This window comes from Sturnira hondurensis, unplaced genomic scaffold, assembly GCF_014824575.4.
Source record: "Sturnira hondurensis isolate 20B ecotype Veracruz unplaced genomic scaffold, ASM1482457v3 Scaffold0014384, whole genome shotgun sequence".
Taxonomy (NCBI): Eukaryota; Metazoa; Chordata; class Mammalia; order Chiroptera; family Phyllostomidae; genus Sturnira; species Sturnira hondurensis.
The window spans coordinates 39,478,372-39,497,851 of NW_028087015.1; the positions used below are offsets into that span (position 1 = coordinate 39,478,372).

The following is a 19,480-nucleotide window of genomic DNA, read 5'->3' on the forward strand; positions in this document are numbered from 1 at the left end:
TATAACTGCTGCGGGTCCTCGAATGACGTCCTTTCTTCGTGACATGATTAGATGCTGTAGTGACCTACCTCTTGAGAATCGGTGTCCTTATGTGTCCTTTCAGTTTGGTCACAGACCTAGTGACGAGGTTGGGTGAGGACTCAGTGACAGGAGGCACACGCCGTGCGCCCTGCAGCCTGGGGCTGGCAGGGGCGGGGCTGACTCGGTGGATCAGGGAGCTGGGCGGTGGGTTGGCACCGGAGTGGCAGTGACATGGGGGAGGGCCGAGGAGAGCGGAGTGGGATTTCTTCCACGGCAGGGGGTTGAGGGTCAGCAAGGCCTGGTTGCGTGTGGAAGCGGGGGTCTCTGACAATGTGCATGGGGTTAAAGGCCCCGGGGGGCGCAGAGGCGGAAAGCGGACACGCCCTGCTGCACCCCGTGGTTTTGAACCTTTTAAAAGATTCCTCACAACTGCAGCGCCGTGACGTAGTAAGCACCCTTTCGTGACTCGTTTTTGTACTTTCACGGGGGTTGAATTGCAAAGTTCCGGTTCGCGAGGTGTCCCTACTGTACGGTGGCCCCCCTACGCGCACGCCATCGGGCACTCGCTCCTCAGTTTGATGCCGGTTGTTGCAACTGTTCCGATTCTCGCGCGAGAAACGTGCCACGGCCAACAATCTCCCCTGCGTTTCCTTGAGCTAAGCCTTCACAGGTGGAGCTGCGAGGTGGTCGGGCACGCCTCCATCCCCTGTGAGAAGATCGGTTCCCTGTGTGTTCGCAGCCATCACCAACACCGGTGTTGCCAGGCTTTTAAATAAGGTCGTGCTGGTGGATGTAAAGGAGTGTGTCGTTACTGTTTGGATTTGCGTTTTCCCATCCCTGGTGAGCTCACACACAATTTCCTATCTGTTAGTCTTCCTGTGAATTGACTGCTTATATGCTTCGCCTGTTTTTATTGGGATATAAGCATGTATAGATAAACATGAATAAGCATTGATTGATAGATATATTAGTTATATACATACATTTAAATACTAACCCTTAATCAATAACATGTGCAGCAAACATCTACTACTTTGTGACTTATCTTGTACTTCACTTATTGTATCAATTATTGAAAAGAAGTATTTGACTCATGTGATTATATTTCAGATTTTACTTATGATTTATGTTTCCTAGGTTTTTAAAACTACTTCCCTTTCCTTAACTAATTAAACGAAATCCTATATTTTATTCCACAAGTTTAAAATTTTTGGTTCTCATATTCAGGCTTTGAATCTACCTGGGATTTACTGTTAGGTATGGAGAAGAAGGAGCCTAGTTTAATATTTGTTTTCATACAGAAAACCAGCCACCCCAACACCATGCACGGAATTGTTCACCCTTTCTCCCTGATTTGTGACAGCACCTTCTCAGTGCCACACTGAGAAAGGATTTCTGTAGCTTTATAAAGTCGTGGTACTCATAGGTAATTCTGCTGCACCTTGTTCTTCTTCAAACTATCTGTCCTTGACTTTTTGCTCTTCAACATACACTATAGAGTCAGTTTTTTAATTCCATGAAAAACCTGTTGGGATTTAAAAAATCATAATCATACCATTTTGATACATCAAAGAAACTCACTATGTATATACGGAAAAGCTATGTTACCTTTATAAAAACAAACATACAGTTATTTTGTAAAATAAAAGCCATCTTTAACTAATTAATAGAAATGTGTGTTTTTGTGTATTAGCTTCTCCTATATTAGAATACCCTTGAACTTGTTTTGCATGCAGTCAGTGGTTAGACTGTCCTGGTTTTAAATAAATGCCTCCTTTTTAATTTTCCCTTTTCCTAATTAACAAAGTGCCAAGTAGAAAGAGATAAGTTACGGGCTTTAATTATAATAGCCCCAGGCTACTGGGAGAATTCTTATCACTGGCTTGGACTGTACATTCTGTCTTCATTTAGCAATAGCATTAGCAAAAACTTCGTGTAAGCCCTGGATTTGAGATCTGAGGTGGAGGCTGGTGGGACGTAACAGCAGGAAGCTCTATTCCAGGTTCCTTCTGGTCCTGCTGTGTCTGGTCCTCTCCGTGTGCATTCCCTCCCCATTAGAAATGACTACTAGCAATGGGAGACAGGGAGTCTGAGGGGCTGCGAAGAGTACTTGAGTCCAGAATTCCAGCTCAGCTCTGCCATGAACGAGCTGCCTCTCTGGGCGAGTCCCATGGGTTCATTGGACATCAGTTTACCCCTCTGTAAAATGGACTTGCTGTGCTAGCTGATGGCTCACTTCTTTCTACAAAAGTCAAAATTTCTTTGACTCCGAGTCTTTGTAATTTCATATTCCTTTGCCCACTCTTATCTCATGCCCTTTCTGTTCCCAAACTAAGCAACATCTGGCATTAAAGAGACATGTTGTATACAGTGTCAACACAGTGATTTATATAAACACCAAAGACCTTTATGTAGTGAGCAGTGTACCCCTCATTTTCCTTGTCAAGCTGAGCAGAGGATCCGGAGTCATTTCCACTCTCACTGCGGCAGCACTTGGTCCCGGCAGCAGCACGGGCGCGCATGGGCCTTTCTTCAAGGAGCTTCCTCCAAGATCAACTTCTGGGCAGGGGGAGTTACGGGGCAGGAAGTCGCTTCTCCTCTGTGGCCTCAGTTCACGCATTTATGGAGTGAGATGTTTGGACTGCCTGGTGTCTGAGGTCTCTTTCAACTTGAAAATTCTAGTCTGAGTTGGGGAAAGGGTCAGGAATGGGGGCCGTTTTGAGGGACTGTCTGTGGACTTGGGGGCCGAGTCTGACCCTGTAAGGCTTCCTTTCCAGGGCATGGCCCACTGGGCCAGGACAGAGCCAGTGCGGCTGGAGAACAGAAGCACCGTTCTCAGTGAGCGCACAGAGTGTCAGGGAAATGAGGATGGGAAGGAAGATCGGAAGTGTAAACCACAGTTTCTGCCCTCGAGGGATTCACAGCTGGGTCGGGAAACAGGCATCATTCCAAGGCTGGGAATTCAGAGGTTATAAAGATTTTCTTAAACATCTGCCGATTCCATCAAGCCATGGGAGCTGATTCGGTGCTCACAAAGGACCGGATGTCTGCGTACGGACAACCCCGTGCGGCAGGAGATGCAGCAGTGTCTGATAGGTCTCGGCCACACCATCTTTCGTGGAGCCTCCATTTTTTTTCTCCAAAAGAGTTTTCTCCTTANGAAGATCGGAAGTGTAAACCACAGTTTCTGCCCTCGAGGGATTCACAGCTGGGTCGGGAAACAGGCATCATTCCCAGGCTGGGAATTCAGAGGTTATAAAGATTTTCTTAAACATCTGCCGATTCCATCAAGCCATGGGAGCTGATTCGGTGCTCACAAAGGACCGGATGTCTGCGTACGGACAACCCCGTGCGGCAGGAGATGCAGCAATGTCTGATGGGTCTCGGCCACACCATCTTTCGTGGAGCCTCCATTTTTTTCTCCAAAAGAGTTTTCTCCTTAAAATAGCACTTGATTTGGGCTTTTTTACGATACACTCTGTCTCCACAGGATGAGTGCAGCTGGAAGGATGGGTAGGCTACGCAGAAGGGTGTGGGGGAGGGGAGCAGGATGGCAAGGTGGAGAAGGTCATCAAGGAAAGTGTTGGGGTCAGAAGACACAAGGTGTATTTCAGAGTCAACTGGTGGACGAGTTTGTCCTTTGAGACTTTTGAAGAGGGAGGAAGCTGGTGGCATAATTTGGAGTCAGGTTATAAATGGCATGGTTCAATCACAGAGTCCAAGGACGAACTCTAGCTCCGCTGTCTACTGTCTGCCTGCCTTTGATCAAGTACTTTAATGTCGCTGAGTTCACATCTCCACGTGGTGAAATGGGAGCAATAGTAGCAATTTCACAGGGTTTTGTGTGAACTGTCAGAAACTGTGTGTGAAAAGCTCCTGGCCCAGTGCAAATGATCAATAAATGTGAGTTTTCAGAATCCCAGGCTCCTGGAACGACACGGTGGCCACTTCTCTCGGGGGGGGGGGGGGGGGGGGGGGGNGGCAGCAGCCAGACAGGCCTGGCTTGGAGTCAGGCTCTGCCAGTGGCAGAGTCTTTGGTCTTAGGTCACTTCACCTCCATGAGCTTCAGTGGACTTACCTACAGAGTAAGATGAACCATAGTTAACCTTGCGGGACCACTGTAAAGTTTAGCAATGTTTCATGTTAAACACACAACTGTACCTGTTCCTAAGGGAGAGGGACTAGGCTTCGATAAGTAACGGTGGTAGAAGGCAGAAGGAGGAGGTGGTATCTGAGATCCTTGAATTCTTGACCAAGGGGCTTGGGGTTCCTCCTCTGGGCGATGGCAGGGTGGGGTGGGGGAATCTTTGAAAGTCTTTTCCAGATAGGTATCATAAAACGAAGTGGAAAATCTCAGCACAGATGAGAATGGAACGAGAATGATGAAAATGCGTGCGGGGCAAGAAAAGACACCTGGGGAAAGAGGGAGACCAGCCCACTGAAGATAAAACCCAGCTTTCTTCATGTGTGTGCAGTACAATTCTTTTATTACCAAGTGGGTTCTTTCTTCTGAAATCCAACAGTTCTGAGTGTAGGAGAGAGGCAGACACAGAAATGGATAGTGAGAAGGGGACAGAGAAGAGAAGGAGACCCAGAGAAAGAGACAGAGGCGTAGAGAGAAGTAGAAAGATACGCAGATGCGAGACAAGAGACCCAGGGTGTCCCAACCCTCTTTCTGTGTGAAGACATCGGCCCCCACTGGGCTGGGTGGATGCAGGTGGCTGAAAAGCACTTGCATCCAGGTGTAAGTCTGGTATCCACAGGCCTGGAGGCGGTGTGTTACCCCACCTCCGCCAAGATGCGCCCGGCCGGCTGCCTGAGAACAGCTCCCTCCTGCTGTCTCCAGATCACCTGCCACCCCCCACCCCAGGGTCTCCCTCTTCCTGGTCTGGGAGCGATTTCTGCTCAGCAGCCATCTGCTGAGAACACTGCCCATAGTCCCTTTCCGTCCTTTCCTTCACCCTTGTTTGCAAGCTGCTTGCTGTTTTGCTTAGAAGAGGGTGAATTTGCTTTCAAGAAAGGTATTGGGCTTAGCTTATTCTGAAAGCAGAATGTCTTTTAAGTTCAGTTTGTTTTCAGTGTTTTCCTCCCTCTCTCCTTCCCTCCCCCACCAAGTCATGCAAACCCTTCATGTCTAACAATCAGTGAGCCTGTAAAGTCAGATCTGTTGCCCGTTGCTGCTGCCCTGGAGACCGGCGCCTGCGCCTTGTGCGCCTGTGTAGAGCAGGCAGCGGCTTCCCTACTTGCCCAAACCTGCTGGGAAGAAGGGGGCGCTGTGGAGCGGGACGCTGACAGACTTCCACTGGCCAGGGCGAGCTCCCTGTGTCCAGCCCAGTCAGGACTGCTGCGGATTGGTAGGTCTTATGGTTGACAGCTGAAGGAAGATGTGAATCTGACCATCCCTGAAGGACAGTACTCTGTACTGTTTCCTAAGAGTTCTCAGGCCGCCTTCCAGAGCTGAAAACCCCGTTGTCCTGCTAAAGTGAATGGAAGTGGTGGGGCCCCAAGATACCATATCGGATCCCCTTTCCCTAGGTATGGGGGTGTTTGCTTCAGTAAAATGTCTCTTTTTATTTAATTTAAATAATTTAAAAAAATATATAACAAAAATATTAGGTTGACCAAAAAGTCTGTTACTTTTTTTTTTTTGTAAAATAAGACACATTTTTTATTTTCACCAATAACTTCATTGATTTGGGTACTTTGAGTATGTTGGTTGTCTCCCGCTATTGCCTTCTAAGTGGGTAAAGGCCAGGGGTGCTGCTAAACACCTTCCAATGCATAAGACAGCCCCACAAAGAATTATTTGGCCAAAATACAAAATGTCAATAGTACAAGAAACTTCACAAACCACTTTTGACACGTTCCATCAGTCCCAGCACCTTCTCCACACACTGCACAAATCTTTTTTTGTATTTCAGTTGCATTTTTCCCTTTCTTGAAATAATAAGCGCAATGTGCAGAAAATGTTGCTTATTTCCTTCCATCTTCGGTATTAAAATGGCTACACCAAAAAATCACTTATTTTGATAAGTTTCTTTTTAAATGCACGCTGATATGACAGCTGTCACAGTACAGTCTAACAAAATTGTTTTGAATGAAGTTAAAGACAACTAAGCACTACTAGAGCCATTGTACAGAAAAACACGTAATGAACTTTTTGGCCAGCCCATTAAGATGACCCCTCACACATACCCAGCACCTACCCTGAGGAGTAGGATGTTACAGAGACCCTCAAAGGCCCTGTGGCGCCTCGTGCACACCCTTCTTCTCTCCCATGGGTATTTTAGTCGCTGGTGGACTTTTTTAGTCATTTAAACTACAGAGACATGCATCCTTAAATAGTATATTAACTTTTGCTTGCTGTTGACTTTTTTCATAAATAGCACCAAACTGGGTGTGTTCATTAGCAACTCGCACATGGGCATGACGTGGTATGAGGTTAGGGGCACGGTGACGCTTTGCTAGATGCTCCCCCATTCAGTTCCCTGACACATAGCATTCCATCCCACAGATACACTCCAGTTCCTTTTCCCATCTCTGTGGGTAGGTAGATGGGTGTTACTTGCTATTCTAAATAGCAAATTTCAGATCTTTTTTACTGTTACAAATCCTAAGGCTATGGACATGTTTTGCATATCACCTGGTGTATGTTTTTCTCGATGTTGTAATTTAGGATAAGGTTGCTGGGTCTATAGGTGTGAACATTTTCTACTTTATAAATACTTCCAAGTGCCCTGCAGAGCGGTCGCGCACGCCTGACATCAGTATGTGTGAGTCCCCATTGATCCCATCCTTGGTGATATTTTTCATTGCTGACATTTTTGCCAATCTTGCCGGGATAAAAGGGCAGCCCTTCCTGGGTTTAATTGGCATTTTCTGGATTACGTATGAGACGAACTGTTTTTCATACTTTGTGCGTGTCGATGCTCCCTCTTCTGTGTTGAATTCTTTGTGTGGCCACCCGTCCAGCCCACTGGGCGCAGTGTCGGTGACTGGTCAGGAGAGACGAGGGGCTGGAGGGTGTGTTCACAGCAGCGTGTTTGCTCCTCCTCCCTGCAAAGGCCCCGAGGAGGCAGGAAGCGGCTACTATGGACCCCATTATGTAACCGGCTCAGGCGGGAGTGAGGACGACGACGACGATGGCTTTGAAGACGACCTTGACTTGGATATTTTCTTTGAGGAGGTAAGAGAAATCTCTGTTCTTAAAACCCAGGGTACTTTTGTTTTCTTGCTGAATGAGGCAATTTGGCCAGCAGACTGTGAGCACTTTACTTAGAACTGACTTAAATCGGCTCATTTGCTTTTAACACATTTATTTCCTCTGACTGTTAGGCTCTGGCTGATCATAAATTAGTGGTAACTAAGCACCAGCCATGCTGATGTTCTGTGGCCAGCCCTGCCTGCTCGCTTCACAGTTTGGGAAAACATGTTGCGATTTCCCACCCAGCACGGTTTTACAGAGTCAGGTATTATAGGGAAATGAGCAATTTCTTGAAAATCCCATCTTTGTGACATTGCAATAATCAATCATATAGCATCAGCTTTACTATTGCTCTTCTGAGTAACACAAAGCAAAGTACTCAAATCCCTGAGCCTCAAGGTCTTTATCCATGAATGAGAGTCAGTACCACCTGCCCCATCTACACCCTGGGTTGTAGGATGCATCAGAAGCGACCACCATAAGAGGGCAGCCTAATGCTGGTGCTCTGTGTTCCTCTTTTTCTGGCTTTAGGTTAAACCACTTCCTGCTATCAAAGCGGAGAATGAGAAATTATTGGTGGAATCCAAGATGGCACCAGGATCAGACCCAAAACCCATTTCTAAGCTTGTGCCCCCGACCGCAGCGTCCCTCCCCATGATGATGGCGGCTCCCCAGCCCACTCCAGTGAAGAGAGAGGACCTGAATGGCGTGCCCAGGATGCCGAGGCTCTTCGACACGTCTTGCGATGAGACTCTCTGCCCTATTGACAGCTTCTGTGCCAATGACTACACCAGGGGGCGGTCTCGATGCCATTGCAACCTGGGCAAAGGCGGTGAGAGCTGCTCAGAAGGTAGGTCCTTGGTTGGGGGGGGGGGGCATGGTGCTGGGTGGGCCCCACTGGGAGCCAGAAGGGCACTTCTGCTGCCCATCTGTGGCTCTTTCCAGCCCTTTCTCTAAGATAAGCCCCTTCTCCCATGTGTACGTCATTAAATGAGCTGGGCAGGGCAACCAGGAGGCCGCTCCCATCATTTCCCGGGAGAGCAGCCCTGTTTCTGTGTGTGCCACATGTGCGGGCCACACATGCGTGCTTTGGGTGTACTTAAGAATCATCCTGGTGGCACCTGGGAGGTGGGCTGTGCTGTACTCACATCTCGACTGGAAGAGATGCAGCCGAGATGGGTGCATGGAAGTCGAGAGAGGCAGCGACGGAGCCCACTGAGATCGCAGAGGGGCACGGCTGGGAAGCGGGGGTCGGTGATCCTGCGGCCATCCGTTTCTCTGTCGGGGCGCAGGTGACACTCTCCAAAGGTCCAGGTTCTCCCCGAGAACATCAGGAGCCCGACAACCCCAAGAATGAGAATTACAGGGTGAAAAGTAGAGAAAAGGAAATAGGAAACTAGGTCTCACAGATCAGAGCTTTTCAGTGAACGGCCTCCAAGCAATGGTGTACGTTGGTTTTTGCATTTGAAGAGGAAACAGCCTGTTTTGTGTTCTCTTTTTCTCTTTCAGATATCGCTATACAGTACCCTCAGTTCTTTGGCTACTCTTATGTAACCTTTGAACCTTTGAAGAACTCCCATCGGGCATTTCACATTACCCTTGAATTTCGGGTAAGAAGGGCTAGTTGTTTGATGAGTGCCCACTGGATATCCTATCACAATAGGGAGGGGGAGAGGAAGCAGGGAGGTAAATACGACACAGAGCCTGTCCACAGGTAGCAAGATCAATGGGCCCATTCACACACTCAAGGGCACCAGTGAAGGGCGGGTGGGCTCTGCACGTTGTTGAACAGCGGCAGTGGCTGGCCTGAAGCTTCCCAGAGAGGATGTTTGGGTCCTAGCCACGTTGCTCATAAAAGTGACTCCTCCCTGGCCAAGATGTGAGAAGGCACAATGCATCCTCATCCCAAACACCTGTTAAAGGAGCCCAGACATTTGCTGTCATTGCAGTGGCCGTAACTGAACAAATAAGAACTAAAACGCACAGCCTGGCACAGAGTGAGGCCTGGGCGGTGCCCTCTGCTCTGACCCCCTGCAGCTCAGAGCTCAGGCAGTGGCCCCAGCTCACAGTGACTCTTTGGGGTCCCTCAGATGATGTGACAATGTCTGGAGATCTGGGAACAAGTCCCCTTTGAGGTCATGGTTGTGATGTTGATTGTCCACAAGATGATTTGTTGCAGACTAGAATAGCCCACCTGGGGGAAACCAAACTAGGGTATCCAGGGCTGTTGTTAAGGCCTTGTTCCCCTGGTAGAAGGAAAGAAGCGAATGTGCATGCTTCTCAGAGGGAAGTAAAAAAAAAAAGGAAAACTATAGGATGCTCTCTGGTGAGAGTAGAACTGATGAGCTAACTAAGAACAGCCTCTGTCACCCTGGCCTTGGTGCCCTGGTTTTCCTGAGGCCCTGCTGGTGGACCCACAGCGCCAGGAAAAGAGCAGGTCAGAAATGAGGTGCCTTCCTCCGTCACCTCCCTGCTGCCCCTCACAGTCTGTGCCACGCACTGTCAGCGGTGCGTTGGAACTGAACTGTGAGCAGGTGCCCGGGGATTCATTCACTGGCGTCCACGTGCTTGTCCCTCTGTGAATAGGGCCACAGAGGGGAACGCTCAAGTCTCATACTCAGGAGTGTTTCCCGGTGTCGCTTCGTGGACCAGGACGTGCTCATCGTTCCTGTGGCTTCTGTGTGTCCCGCAGGCCGAGGCGGAGGATGGCTTACTGCTCTACTGTGGGGAGAACGAACACGAGCGGGGCGACTTCATGTCTCTGGCCATCATCCGACGTTCCCTCCAGTTCAGGTGACTCCTGCCAAAAGCCCACAGGTTTCTTCCTACCACCCTATGTTATATTTACCATATTTTGCCATGGATAATGCACACCCACATGTTGTGTGCATTATCAGTGGGATTATTGTCACCATTATTATACCCATGGTATGTATTCATTATACCTATGTATAATGCACATCCTTATCATTCCCTTAAAAACCTGGGCAAAATGGTGCACGTTATGCATGGCAAGATATGGCACGTTTTTATAGTGTGACCAGAGTTAGTGCAGCCTGGGTCCCCGTGGATGAAGAACGGTGTGTGTGAGGGCCGTGGGCTGTTTCCCAAACACTGGGGTTTCAGGGTTGCCAGGGTACCAGGTTCATTTGTTCATTCCTTTACCGGCAAGTGTTTCTGGAGCGCCCGCAGTGCCCCAGGCACTGCTGTGGGCTCTGGCAGTGCAGTCGAGAGTCCCAGGGGCAAAGCCCCTTCTCCCCTGGAACCCTGTGGATGTGATGGGACAGGACTGGCACCTTCTCCCTGTCCCCTGTGGTCAATACTGCTGTCAGGACTGACAGCCATGGAGAGCAGAGAGGAGCCACAGACTCCACGGGTCCCCTCATCTTCCCTCAGGGCTGAGGCGGTAGGCTGTTTGGCTCCCGTCCTCTGCCCTGGTCAGTTCTCTCCCAAAGCGCTTTGGAGGCCACCTTGAGGTTGGGCACGGTTTCCTGCGGGCAGAGTTCAGCAGCTGGGTCAGTGCTTTAAGCACCTTCATGAAGGTGTGCACGGCACCTGCTTGAGAGCAACCAGAGAGGATCAGCCTCATCCTTCTCCAGAGCCCACTGGTTAAGATCCGGACCGCACCGCTGCCAGATCTTCAGCAAATGACACCCTCTCCAAGCCTGTGTTTCCCTCTTGAGGACTCCAGAGGGCTGTTGTGAGGGTTAAGTGGGGTGATGTGCATGGTGCTCAGAGCAGCGCCTGACCTGTAGCAAGCTCTCAGCGTCAGCCATTGTTGTCTTTGATTGTTTCAGCATGAGAAAGTATATTTGGTTTTGTTGGAGAAGACCGTTGAGCATCCCACTTGGGGTAGGAGATGGCCCCCCTTCCTGGGCTCCTGGGAGTCGGATATCGGCCACCAGGACCTGGGCACCGGTTTGGACCTGTCGGGGCTCTAACGTGGGAGGATCCAAGGGACACTGGCGGCACCGGCAGCTGGTGGTGAGCAGCCCCAGCTCTGCAGCTCCTGCTGAGTGGTGCCCGTGTCTCCCCACAGTGCCTCTCCACCCCTTTTCCCTCTGCTGAGGGTCTCGAGACAGAGAGAGGCTGTGAGAGTGGGCTGAGGTTAGTTCAAGTCCTGACAAGGATGATGCCAGCCATGCTTCCCTTTCCACGGGCAGCCTCAGGACCCACTGGGAAGTGACATGGTGGCTGTTTGGAAGTTGACGGGGAGGGATCAAAATCTGAGATGTCAGGCATAGTGACCACTCTGAGCACTTGGCTTTTTTACATTTCATTCGAGTCACTGAACCTGCCATTTGGAAGCTGGGGGACTTCCCCTGAGAAATCCCTGGAAGCAAAATGACTCAGGTTCTGATTTGCTGCACCTTGAATCGACTTCACATCTGGTAACCTCTGAAGAGGGTAAGGAAGTGCTCAGCTGCCCATCAGTTTCTAAGCTGCAGAGAAAATTGGGTTAAAGCTCCACATTGAATGGTTTTATGGGCAGATGTAAGATAACTAGACTCACGTTGTCCCAGGGAACAGGCTTCTAGTTCTTCTGTGCATCTATGTAACCTGCCCTCGATACCTGTGACCCTGGAGGAGGCCGTCACCCTGACAGTGATGTCCGTGGGGTCTGAAGACCCACTGAGCCTGTTGATCACAGAGCCTTCCTTTCCTTTTCCTCCTCCACAGGTTTAACTGTGGAACTGGGGTCGCCATCATCGAAAGCGAGACCAAAATCAAACTGGGGGGCTGGCACATGGTGACGCTCTACAGAGACGGGCTGAACGGGCTGCTGCAGCTGCACAACAACACGCCAGTGACAGGCCAGTCCCAGGTGAGTGCGCACCTGCCTCTCCGCCCACCCAGCTGGCACCCGCCGTAAACATCCCGAGAGCAGGGGCGGACCTGGCAGGACCCAAGCTCCGGGTGGCAGGTCACCCATGCAGCCATTTTTGTGGCGACCCCATGCAGCCGAGCTCTGGTGCGCTCCTGCTGGATCTTGCCACTCCAGGCGGGCCTTCGGGACACGCGTTCGTCCCAGAGAGAGAGCTGAGTTTGCAGACATCGTCACAGCGGGGGCCTGGGGACACGAAAGCCAGGGCTGGAGGAAAAAGCCACACTGGTGCCAGACTCCAGGCTGGCTTTTAAGACGAGGATGTTGCAATCCTGTGGCTTTGGAAGGTGGTCCCGAGAGGTTCACTTGGTTCAGTGTGCAGGAATACACCACTCATCTGTCCTTTCGGGACCATGATTATAGGAAGCGGTAAAACAATTTAACCATTGGGCAGCTCAGCAAATCACCTACCTAAGTATTCATATATTTGTCATGCTTGGGGCAATTTTAGGATTGTGTTTGGAATAAGCAGTTTGGGTTAGCAACCCGCCAAGGAACTGAGCCTGTAATTATAATCAGTCAGGTGTCTGTGTTCTCCGAGGAAAAATGTAGCAAGAAAGCCTTTGTGTATGCATAGATAGCTCTCCCCCGCCTGGGCTCTTTACTGCAAGACATGCTGTACAAAGGGCCGTGCCTTGCTGTTTCCCGTTAATTCGGACCCCAGTGGTCCCAAAGGAATGAGAATCCAAATATAATAAATGTGAACCCAGTGAGGTCACTTATTTATAGAGAAGGAAAAGAGAGTAAATGAACTGGAGTCACATCTGTGCCAGAGCAATAGGGACAATGCGACTAAAATTCAGTTTGATAGGAATAGAGGAGCTTTGAGCCTGGGTCCAGAATACTAACATGAAAACAGGTTGAAGAACCTATAATAGAAGCAACACCTGTGAAAGTGTCTTAAGGTTTAAAGCAAGGAAGTTCAATGTAGGTTAATAAACGGAGCCATGTGGTAACCACAAGCTGAAGAAATTACAGGTTGCATTAATAGAGCCATGCCATCTAGGAAAAGGGAGGAGGCAATCCTGGTTTATTCTGGTGACTGTGGGTACAGCTTCCAGTGCTCTAATGGCGACTCTGGTCCTCTGAGAGGCTTCTCTTCGGGTCTGGGGTCCCAGTGTAAGAGGGCTACGGACGGACCAGAGCCTGTCCAAAGAGCAGCCTGTGAAGCAGGAAGATGACTGGAGGTCCCTGGGAAGATGGATTGAAGGAGCATTGCTTAGATCGGAGGAGTGGAGATGAAGGTGTGGGTGGTGGCTTTTCATCAGAGTCACAGGGAGAGCGTTGGGGCGGAAGGACTTCTCCTCTGTGGATCCCAAGGCTGAAGCGGAAACAGGGGAACTGGGGGAGCCGGTGTCAGCTTTGCCCGACCACACAAAGGTGTGCAGCGCTTTCACAGGCTGTGTCAGGGATGGCTCCCTGTCCTTGCGGGTGTTCGGAAAGTCACTTACCAGAACCTTTTGGTAGCGATGTCCAGGAATCCAGCATTAAATGGGAGCTTGGGTTAAATGAGTTTTCATATTTTTTCCAATTCTAAGAGTCTGTGATTTTAAGGAACATAAAAATTAATTGTAAGAAGTATATAATTTTATGGATACTCAGGGCAACATTTGTCTCCCTACTCCCAGGACTTGCTAAGCAAGTTATGTAAACAGGACCTCAGATGTGGAAAGTTTAATCAGCTGTTTGGGGAGAAAATGACTCTGTCTGAAGTTGGAGTTCCCCAGAAGCAGACTTGATGAGATGAGGAGTCTTGTGTAAATGATGCATAGGGAGGTGCCATCACAGAAGACCGGTAAGGGAGGGGCGCGAGGGACAGAGCAGGACTAAAGTCAGCGTGAGTGAGATCCTGGGCAGAGTCCTTCAGGGTCTGGCTTCTGCCTCAGCCCACCGGGAAGCTGGAGTATATGTTACACCTCCGAGGAATTGCAACCCAAAGCAAGTGAATTGGATTGTCATACTTCTGCACTCCTTAAAAACTGGTAAGGGCTGTGCTGGGCGAATGCAAACTCTGGGGCAGGTCCAGTTCTCTGCCTAAGCAGGCAAAGCACATCTCCAGGGACCTGAAGGCAACCCTTATCAGAGGAAGGTACAGGCCAGGCTCAAAGGCTGTGGCCTGGGATGTCGTGAAGGGAGCCTCAGAGGGACCAGATACCCACAGTGCACCTGATGCTCCAGAACAGGAGGAAAGGATTGAGCAGTCGGGCCCCTGCCCTGGTCAGGGTCAGGGAACAGGGCCAGTGAGTTCTGAGGATGTTTGGGAATCACACCAGTGGGGCACTCCGATAGTGTAACACATGCAGCATACCAGTGGCTGGCAGACAGTCCTTCAAGTTCACCGTATGCACTTCACACCTGCCAGCTCATAGCCACTGTGCCATCCACGCAGGAGTCTCACCTGTTCAGTAGCCAAGATAGAGCGATAACGACATGCTCCACTTTTTGGTAACAGAAGTGTAAAAAATAAAGATTACATTCAGTGGCTCAACTTCTGGACAATTTATAAGTCTGGCAGCGTGCCTTTTCCCAGCATTCTTCTTTATAGCTGTTAACCCAAATGAATGTGATATTTCCATAGCCAAAATACAGATGACCGAGGGTGGCTTAATTTTATTCCACCTACTGCTCAGCTCTGTGTTTTATAACCTCAAGACCTGCAATCCAGGTTGTGGTTTGTCTCTGACTGGAAGTGTCTCCACCTAACTGTAATAACACTTGAAAAAAAAATAGCTGTGTCCATAAGCAAATTTCTAAATATTTTGCAATAAAGTCTGTTTGGAATCCCCCCAGCCCAGATATCTCTTGCAGGGTGTGGTGTGAAGGTGACGAGGACGGAGAAGGGTAAAAGTTAGCTCGCGTATACACTACATTAGTATTATCGCCTTTAGAAACACAGTGTAGCTCTGTGACCCATCCAAGGTACACAGTAAATTGGTGTGAGGACTGGAAAAAGAAAGTTTGTTTTGGATGCCCAACGTGGTCCACTGCCTGTCAGGTTGCTGTGGGCCCTGCCCTTCTGCGCTTTCCAAAATCATCCTTTCTCCAAACAGCCCTCTGAGAAGCTTCCCGAGTTTCCTGGGGTGGCTGTGGGTTGAATGTTGCTGTGGGTTGAAGTCTGAAAGATACATATGGATGGGCGTAAACTACATCCTAATCATGTCAGTCAGTTGCATTTCTGACTTTCTGTTTTGTTTCGTGAATCACCGTTTTCGTCTTTCTTAAAGGGCCACTACAGTAAAATCACCTTCCGGACGCCTCTGTATCTTGGTGGGGCTCCCAGTACCTACTGGTTGGTCAGAGCCACCGGAACCAACCGCGGCTTTCAGGGCTGTGTGCAGTTGCTCTCCGTGAACGGGGAGAGAGTGGACATGAGGCCCTGGCCGGTGGGGAAGGCGCTCAGCGGGGCCGACGTGGGTAAGTGGGCCCTGGCGGGCTGGGGTGCTCTCGGGGGATGGCCTCTTCTGTGTGGGCCTGGAAGGGGTGCAGCCCCCATGTAGCCAGAAGAAAGCGGGGGGGCCCGGGGGTGAGGTGGGTGCTCTGCAGACCCCGTGTCTGAACCCCAAGACATGTAACAACAGGCTGCACAGCCCTGGCTCGCATGCAGCCGCCCCTCGGCCCTCTTCATGGAGGGTGGCGTGGTCTCATTGGACCGCACGGTGTGCAGCTCACCCGNGATACATATGGATGGGCGTAAACTACATCCTAATCATGTCAGTCAGTTGCATTTCTGACTTTCTGTTTTGTTTCGTGAATCACCGTTTTCGTCTTTCTTAAAGGGCCACTACAGTAAAATCACCTTCCGGACGCCTCTGTATCTTGGTGGGGCTCCCAGTACCTACTGGTTGGTCAGAGCCACCGGAACCAACCGCGGCTTTCAGGGCTGTGTGCAGTTGCTCTCCGTGAACGGGGAGAGAGTGGACATGAGGCCCTGGCCGGTGGGGAAGGCGCTCAGCGGGGCCGACGTGGGTAAGTGGGCCCTGGCGGGCTGGGGTGCTCTCGGGGGACGGCCTCTTCTGTGTGGGCCTGGAAGGGGTGCAGCCCCCATGTAGCCAGAAGAAAGCGGGGGGGGGGGGCCCGGGGGTGAGGTGGGTGCTCTGCAGACCCCGTGTCTGAACCCCAAGACATCTAACAACAGGCTGCACAGCCCTGGCTCGCATGCAGCCGCCCCTCAGCCCTCTTCATGGAGGGTGGCGTGGTCTCATTGGACCGCACGGCGTGCAGCTCACCCGCCCGTGGAACAGCCAGCACAGCGATGCCAGGAGAGGGCTCGCCTGCTCTCCGGGGCTGAGGGCAACCATCAGTTCTGATCCCGGCCGCCGTGCCCAGCACTTTCTCCTGGGCCCGCTCGCTCACTCCTCACATTTAAGTCTCGGAGGCAAAAATTATTATTTCACCTGTTTTATACATGAAGAAACCAGGGATTATAGAAGTTAGGGATTTATCCAAAATAGGGGGCTAGGATTGGTTTTTTTCCTTTTCTTTTTTGTTTTAAATTAAGATGTTATTTTTTAAGAAGTTTACGTTCATATCATAATTGAGGGAAGGTACGTGGATTTGTCACCTACCCCCTCACCTCACCCACGCACAGCCTCCATTATCAGCAGCCCCCACCAGAGCGCCAGCTTTGTTACAGCTGATGAACCTGAACTGATACGTCATCATCACCCGAAGTCCATCGTTTACATTAGGGTTCACTCGTGGAGTTGTACATTCTGTGGGTTGGACAAATGTATAACAATATATATTCAATATTGTGGTGTCATATGGAGTATTTTTACTGCCCTAAAAGTCCTCTGTGCTCTGCCTGTTCATCCCTCTCCCTCCTCCTACCCCCAACAACCACTGATCCTTTTGTGTTCTCTGTAGTGTGACCTTTCTCAGACTGCCACGTCAGCCGAATCGTACGGTGTGTTGCCTTCCCAGACTGGCTTCTTTCAGTGAGTCGTGGCTTCATAGCTCACTTCTTTTTAGTGCCGAATAACATCTCCTAGTTTGACTAGACCACAGTGTATCCATTTACCTCCTGAAGGACATCTTAGTTGCTTCCAATTTTTGTAAATTATGAATGAAGCTGCTATAAACATCTAGTTTCGGGGGTGGGCATAGTTTTGAACTCATTTGGATAAATACCAGAGAGTGATTATTCGATCACCGTAGAGTGTGTTTAGTCTTGTAAGAAGCAGTCAGCCTGTCTTCGAGAGCGGCTGCCCCATTTTGTACGCCCCCCTGGAATGAACGACACCCTTGCCAGCACTGGGTGGTGTCAGAGTTTCAGATTTTGGCCTTTGTGCCAGACGTGTGAGGGTGTCTTGTAAGTTGCGTTTCCCTGACAACGTATGTAGTGGAGCATCTTTTCATGTGTTTATTTGCCGTCTGTTTATCTTCTTTGTTGAGGTATCTGGTAAGGTCTTTAGTCCACTTTTCAGTTGAGTTTTTTAGTTGTTGAATTTTAAGGGTTCTTTGTAAGTGTTGGAAGATAGTCCTTCATCAGATGTCTCTTTTGCAAATATTTTCTCCCAGTCTGCAGCTTGTCTTCTCATTCTCTTGACACTGTTTTTGCAGATTAGAAATGTTTAATTGTAATGAAGTCCAGCTGATCAATTATTTGTTTCATGGGTCATGCCATTGATGTTGTATCTAAAAAGTCACCCGCATACCCAGGTCACCGAGGTTTGTGCCTCGTTTTATCTTCTAGGAGTTTATAGTTTTATATTTTATGTTTAAGTCTGTGATCCATTTTGAGTTAGTTTCTGTGAAGGGCCTAAGATCTGTATCTGTTTTCTTCCTCTTTTTTTTTTTTCTTGCATGTGGCTGTCTAGTTGTTCCAGCCTTGTTTGTTGAAAAGATTAGGATTGTTTTGCAAACAATAAGCACATTTATTCTATCACTGAAGGCAGTCGATAGATAATTCTGAGGTTGGTTAATTGACTGTTTTCACCTTCTAGGGCTGCCTTAGTAAAATACCACCAACTGGGTGTTTTAAACAATGGAAAGAAAGAATTATTTTCTCTCAGTCCTGGAGGCCGGAAGGCCAAACTCAAGGTGCCGGAGGTTTGGTTTCTCCTGGGCCTGCAGGTGGCATCTTCTCACCACGTCCGCCTGTGGCCGCGTGTCTGTGCTCCCATTCCTGCTGTCTTGTCCTCTTTCTCTAAGGACACACTCAGGTTGCATTCGGGCCCACCCGTGTGACTTCATTTAACCTCAATCCCCCCAAAGGCCCCATCTCCAAATCCAGGCACACGGGGGTGTCAGAGCTCCATGCTCTGGATTCGGGGAGACAGTTCAGTCCAGAACGGCGACTCAGAGGTGTCAGAGCTCCGGGCTGGTATCTCCGTGGCGCCCTTGCTCTGACTCGTCACCCCACAGTGGTGCCGCATCTCTGGGCACTACATCCTCACACAACATTGTCCTTGGCAAGAAATGGCAAGTCCCTTTCTTGGGTCTCTTTTCCCTCCACCTGCAGGGTGCTGTGTGGGGAGAGTGCCCGGCCATCACCACGCCCCACTGCCCAGATTCCACGGCCAGCGTGCTGGCTACTCCTCCCGTCTCCGGGCACAGCGTATTCTGTTTGTTTTGTAGCCCGTGTTAGCCGAGCGTGTACTAGGTGTAGACGCCATTCTGAACTACTTTGATCTTTCCAAGATGCTTTTGCATGAGGTGCTGTGATTAGCCCTAGCTAATGAGAGCTGGCGGCACAGAGCAGTCAGGTCACTTGCCCAGCGTCACACAGCTGGTAGGTGGTAGAGCCTGAGTGTGACCTCGGTCGTTCTGGCTCCAGTGCCACCCTCTCACCACACACGCCACACCGAGGGGTCCCAGACAGGCTTCCAGTTGCTTCCCTTCACTCTGCTCACTCCCGGAGATCATACCATTGTCAAAACTCCAAAAGATGGAGTTTACTTCAAAGGGAAGAATTGCTATTCACAGGTCATTTTTACATCGCTTGTTATGCCCTATGGTATTTTTCCCCAGCCAATCACTGAAATTGGACAGCAGACAGTGATCACCAAAACGATGAGGAAGCTCCCACTGTGGTGGGACGGTGTCTTCCAAACCCCTCTTCCTGGGCATCTGGGATGATTCAGAACATGAGAAGCCGCCCTGGCTGGTGTGGCTCAGTTAGTTGCAGCATCATCCTGTACATTGAAAGTTCGTTGGTTCAATTCCCAGTCAGGGCACATGCCTGGGTTATAGGTTTGGTTCCCAGTCGGGGTGTATGAGGCAACCAGTCGATGTTTCTCTCCCCCTCTCTCTGCCTCCCTTCCCTGCTCTCTAAAGTCAATAAGCACGTCCTCTGTGAGGATAGAAAAGAGGGCGTGAGAAGCAGCAGGTACATCAGAAGTCTCCTGCAAAGTCTCCTGCACTGTTTA

At 49.9% G+C, this 19,480-nt stretch overlaps 1 protein-coding gene across 3 annotated transcripts in view; it reads left to right on the forward strand.

The window, feature by feature from the left end:
• The window catches only part of EGFLAM (EGF like, fibronectin type III and laminin G domains), a 137,865-nt gene that overhangs the window by 82,621 nt on the left and 35,764 nt on the right, over positions 1 to 19,480 (forward strand). For 2 of the 3 annotated variants that reach the window (XM_037063204.1, XM_037063205.1), the window contains exons 8-13: positions 7,086 to 7,207; positions 7,757 to 8,075; positions 8,735 to 8,835; positions 9,918 to 10,018; positions 11,906 to 12,050; positions 15,335 to 15,524. In XM_037063204.1, coding sequence (XP_036919099.1) covers positions 7,086 to 7,207; positions 7,757 to 8,075; positions 8,735 to 8,835; positions 9,918 to 10,018; positions 11,906 to 12,050; positions 15,335 to 15,524 — 978 coding nt within the window. Of the gene's footprint in view, positions 1 to 7,085; positions 7,208 to 7,756; positions 8,076 to 8,734; positions 8,836 to 9,917; positions 10,019 to 11,905; positions 12,051 to 15,334; positions 15,525 to 15,890; positions 16,077 to 19,480 lie in introns of those variants that run through there. The other variant, XM_037063206.1, reaches the window with a different exon arrangement.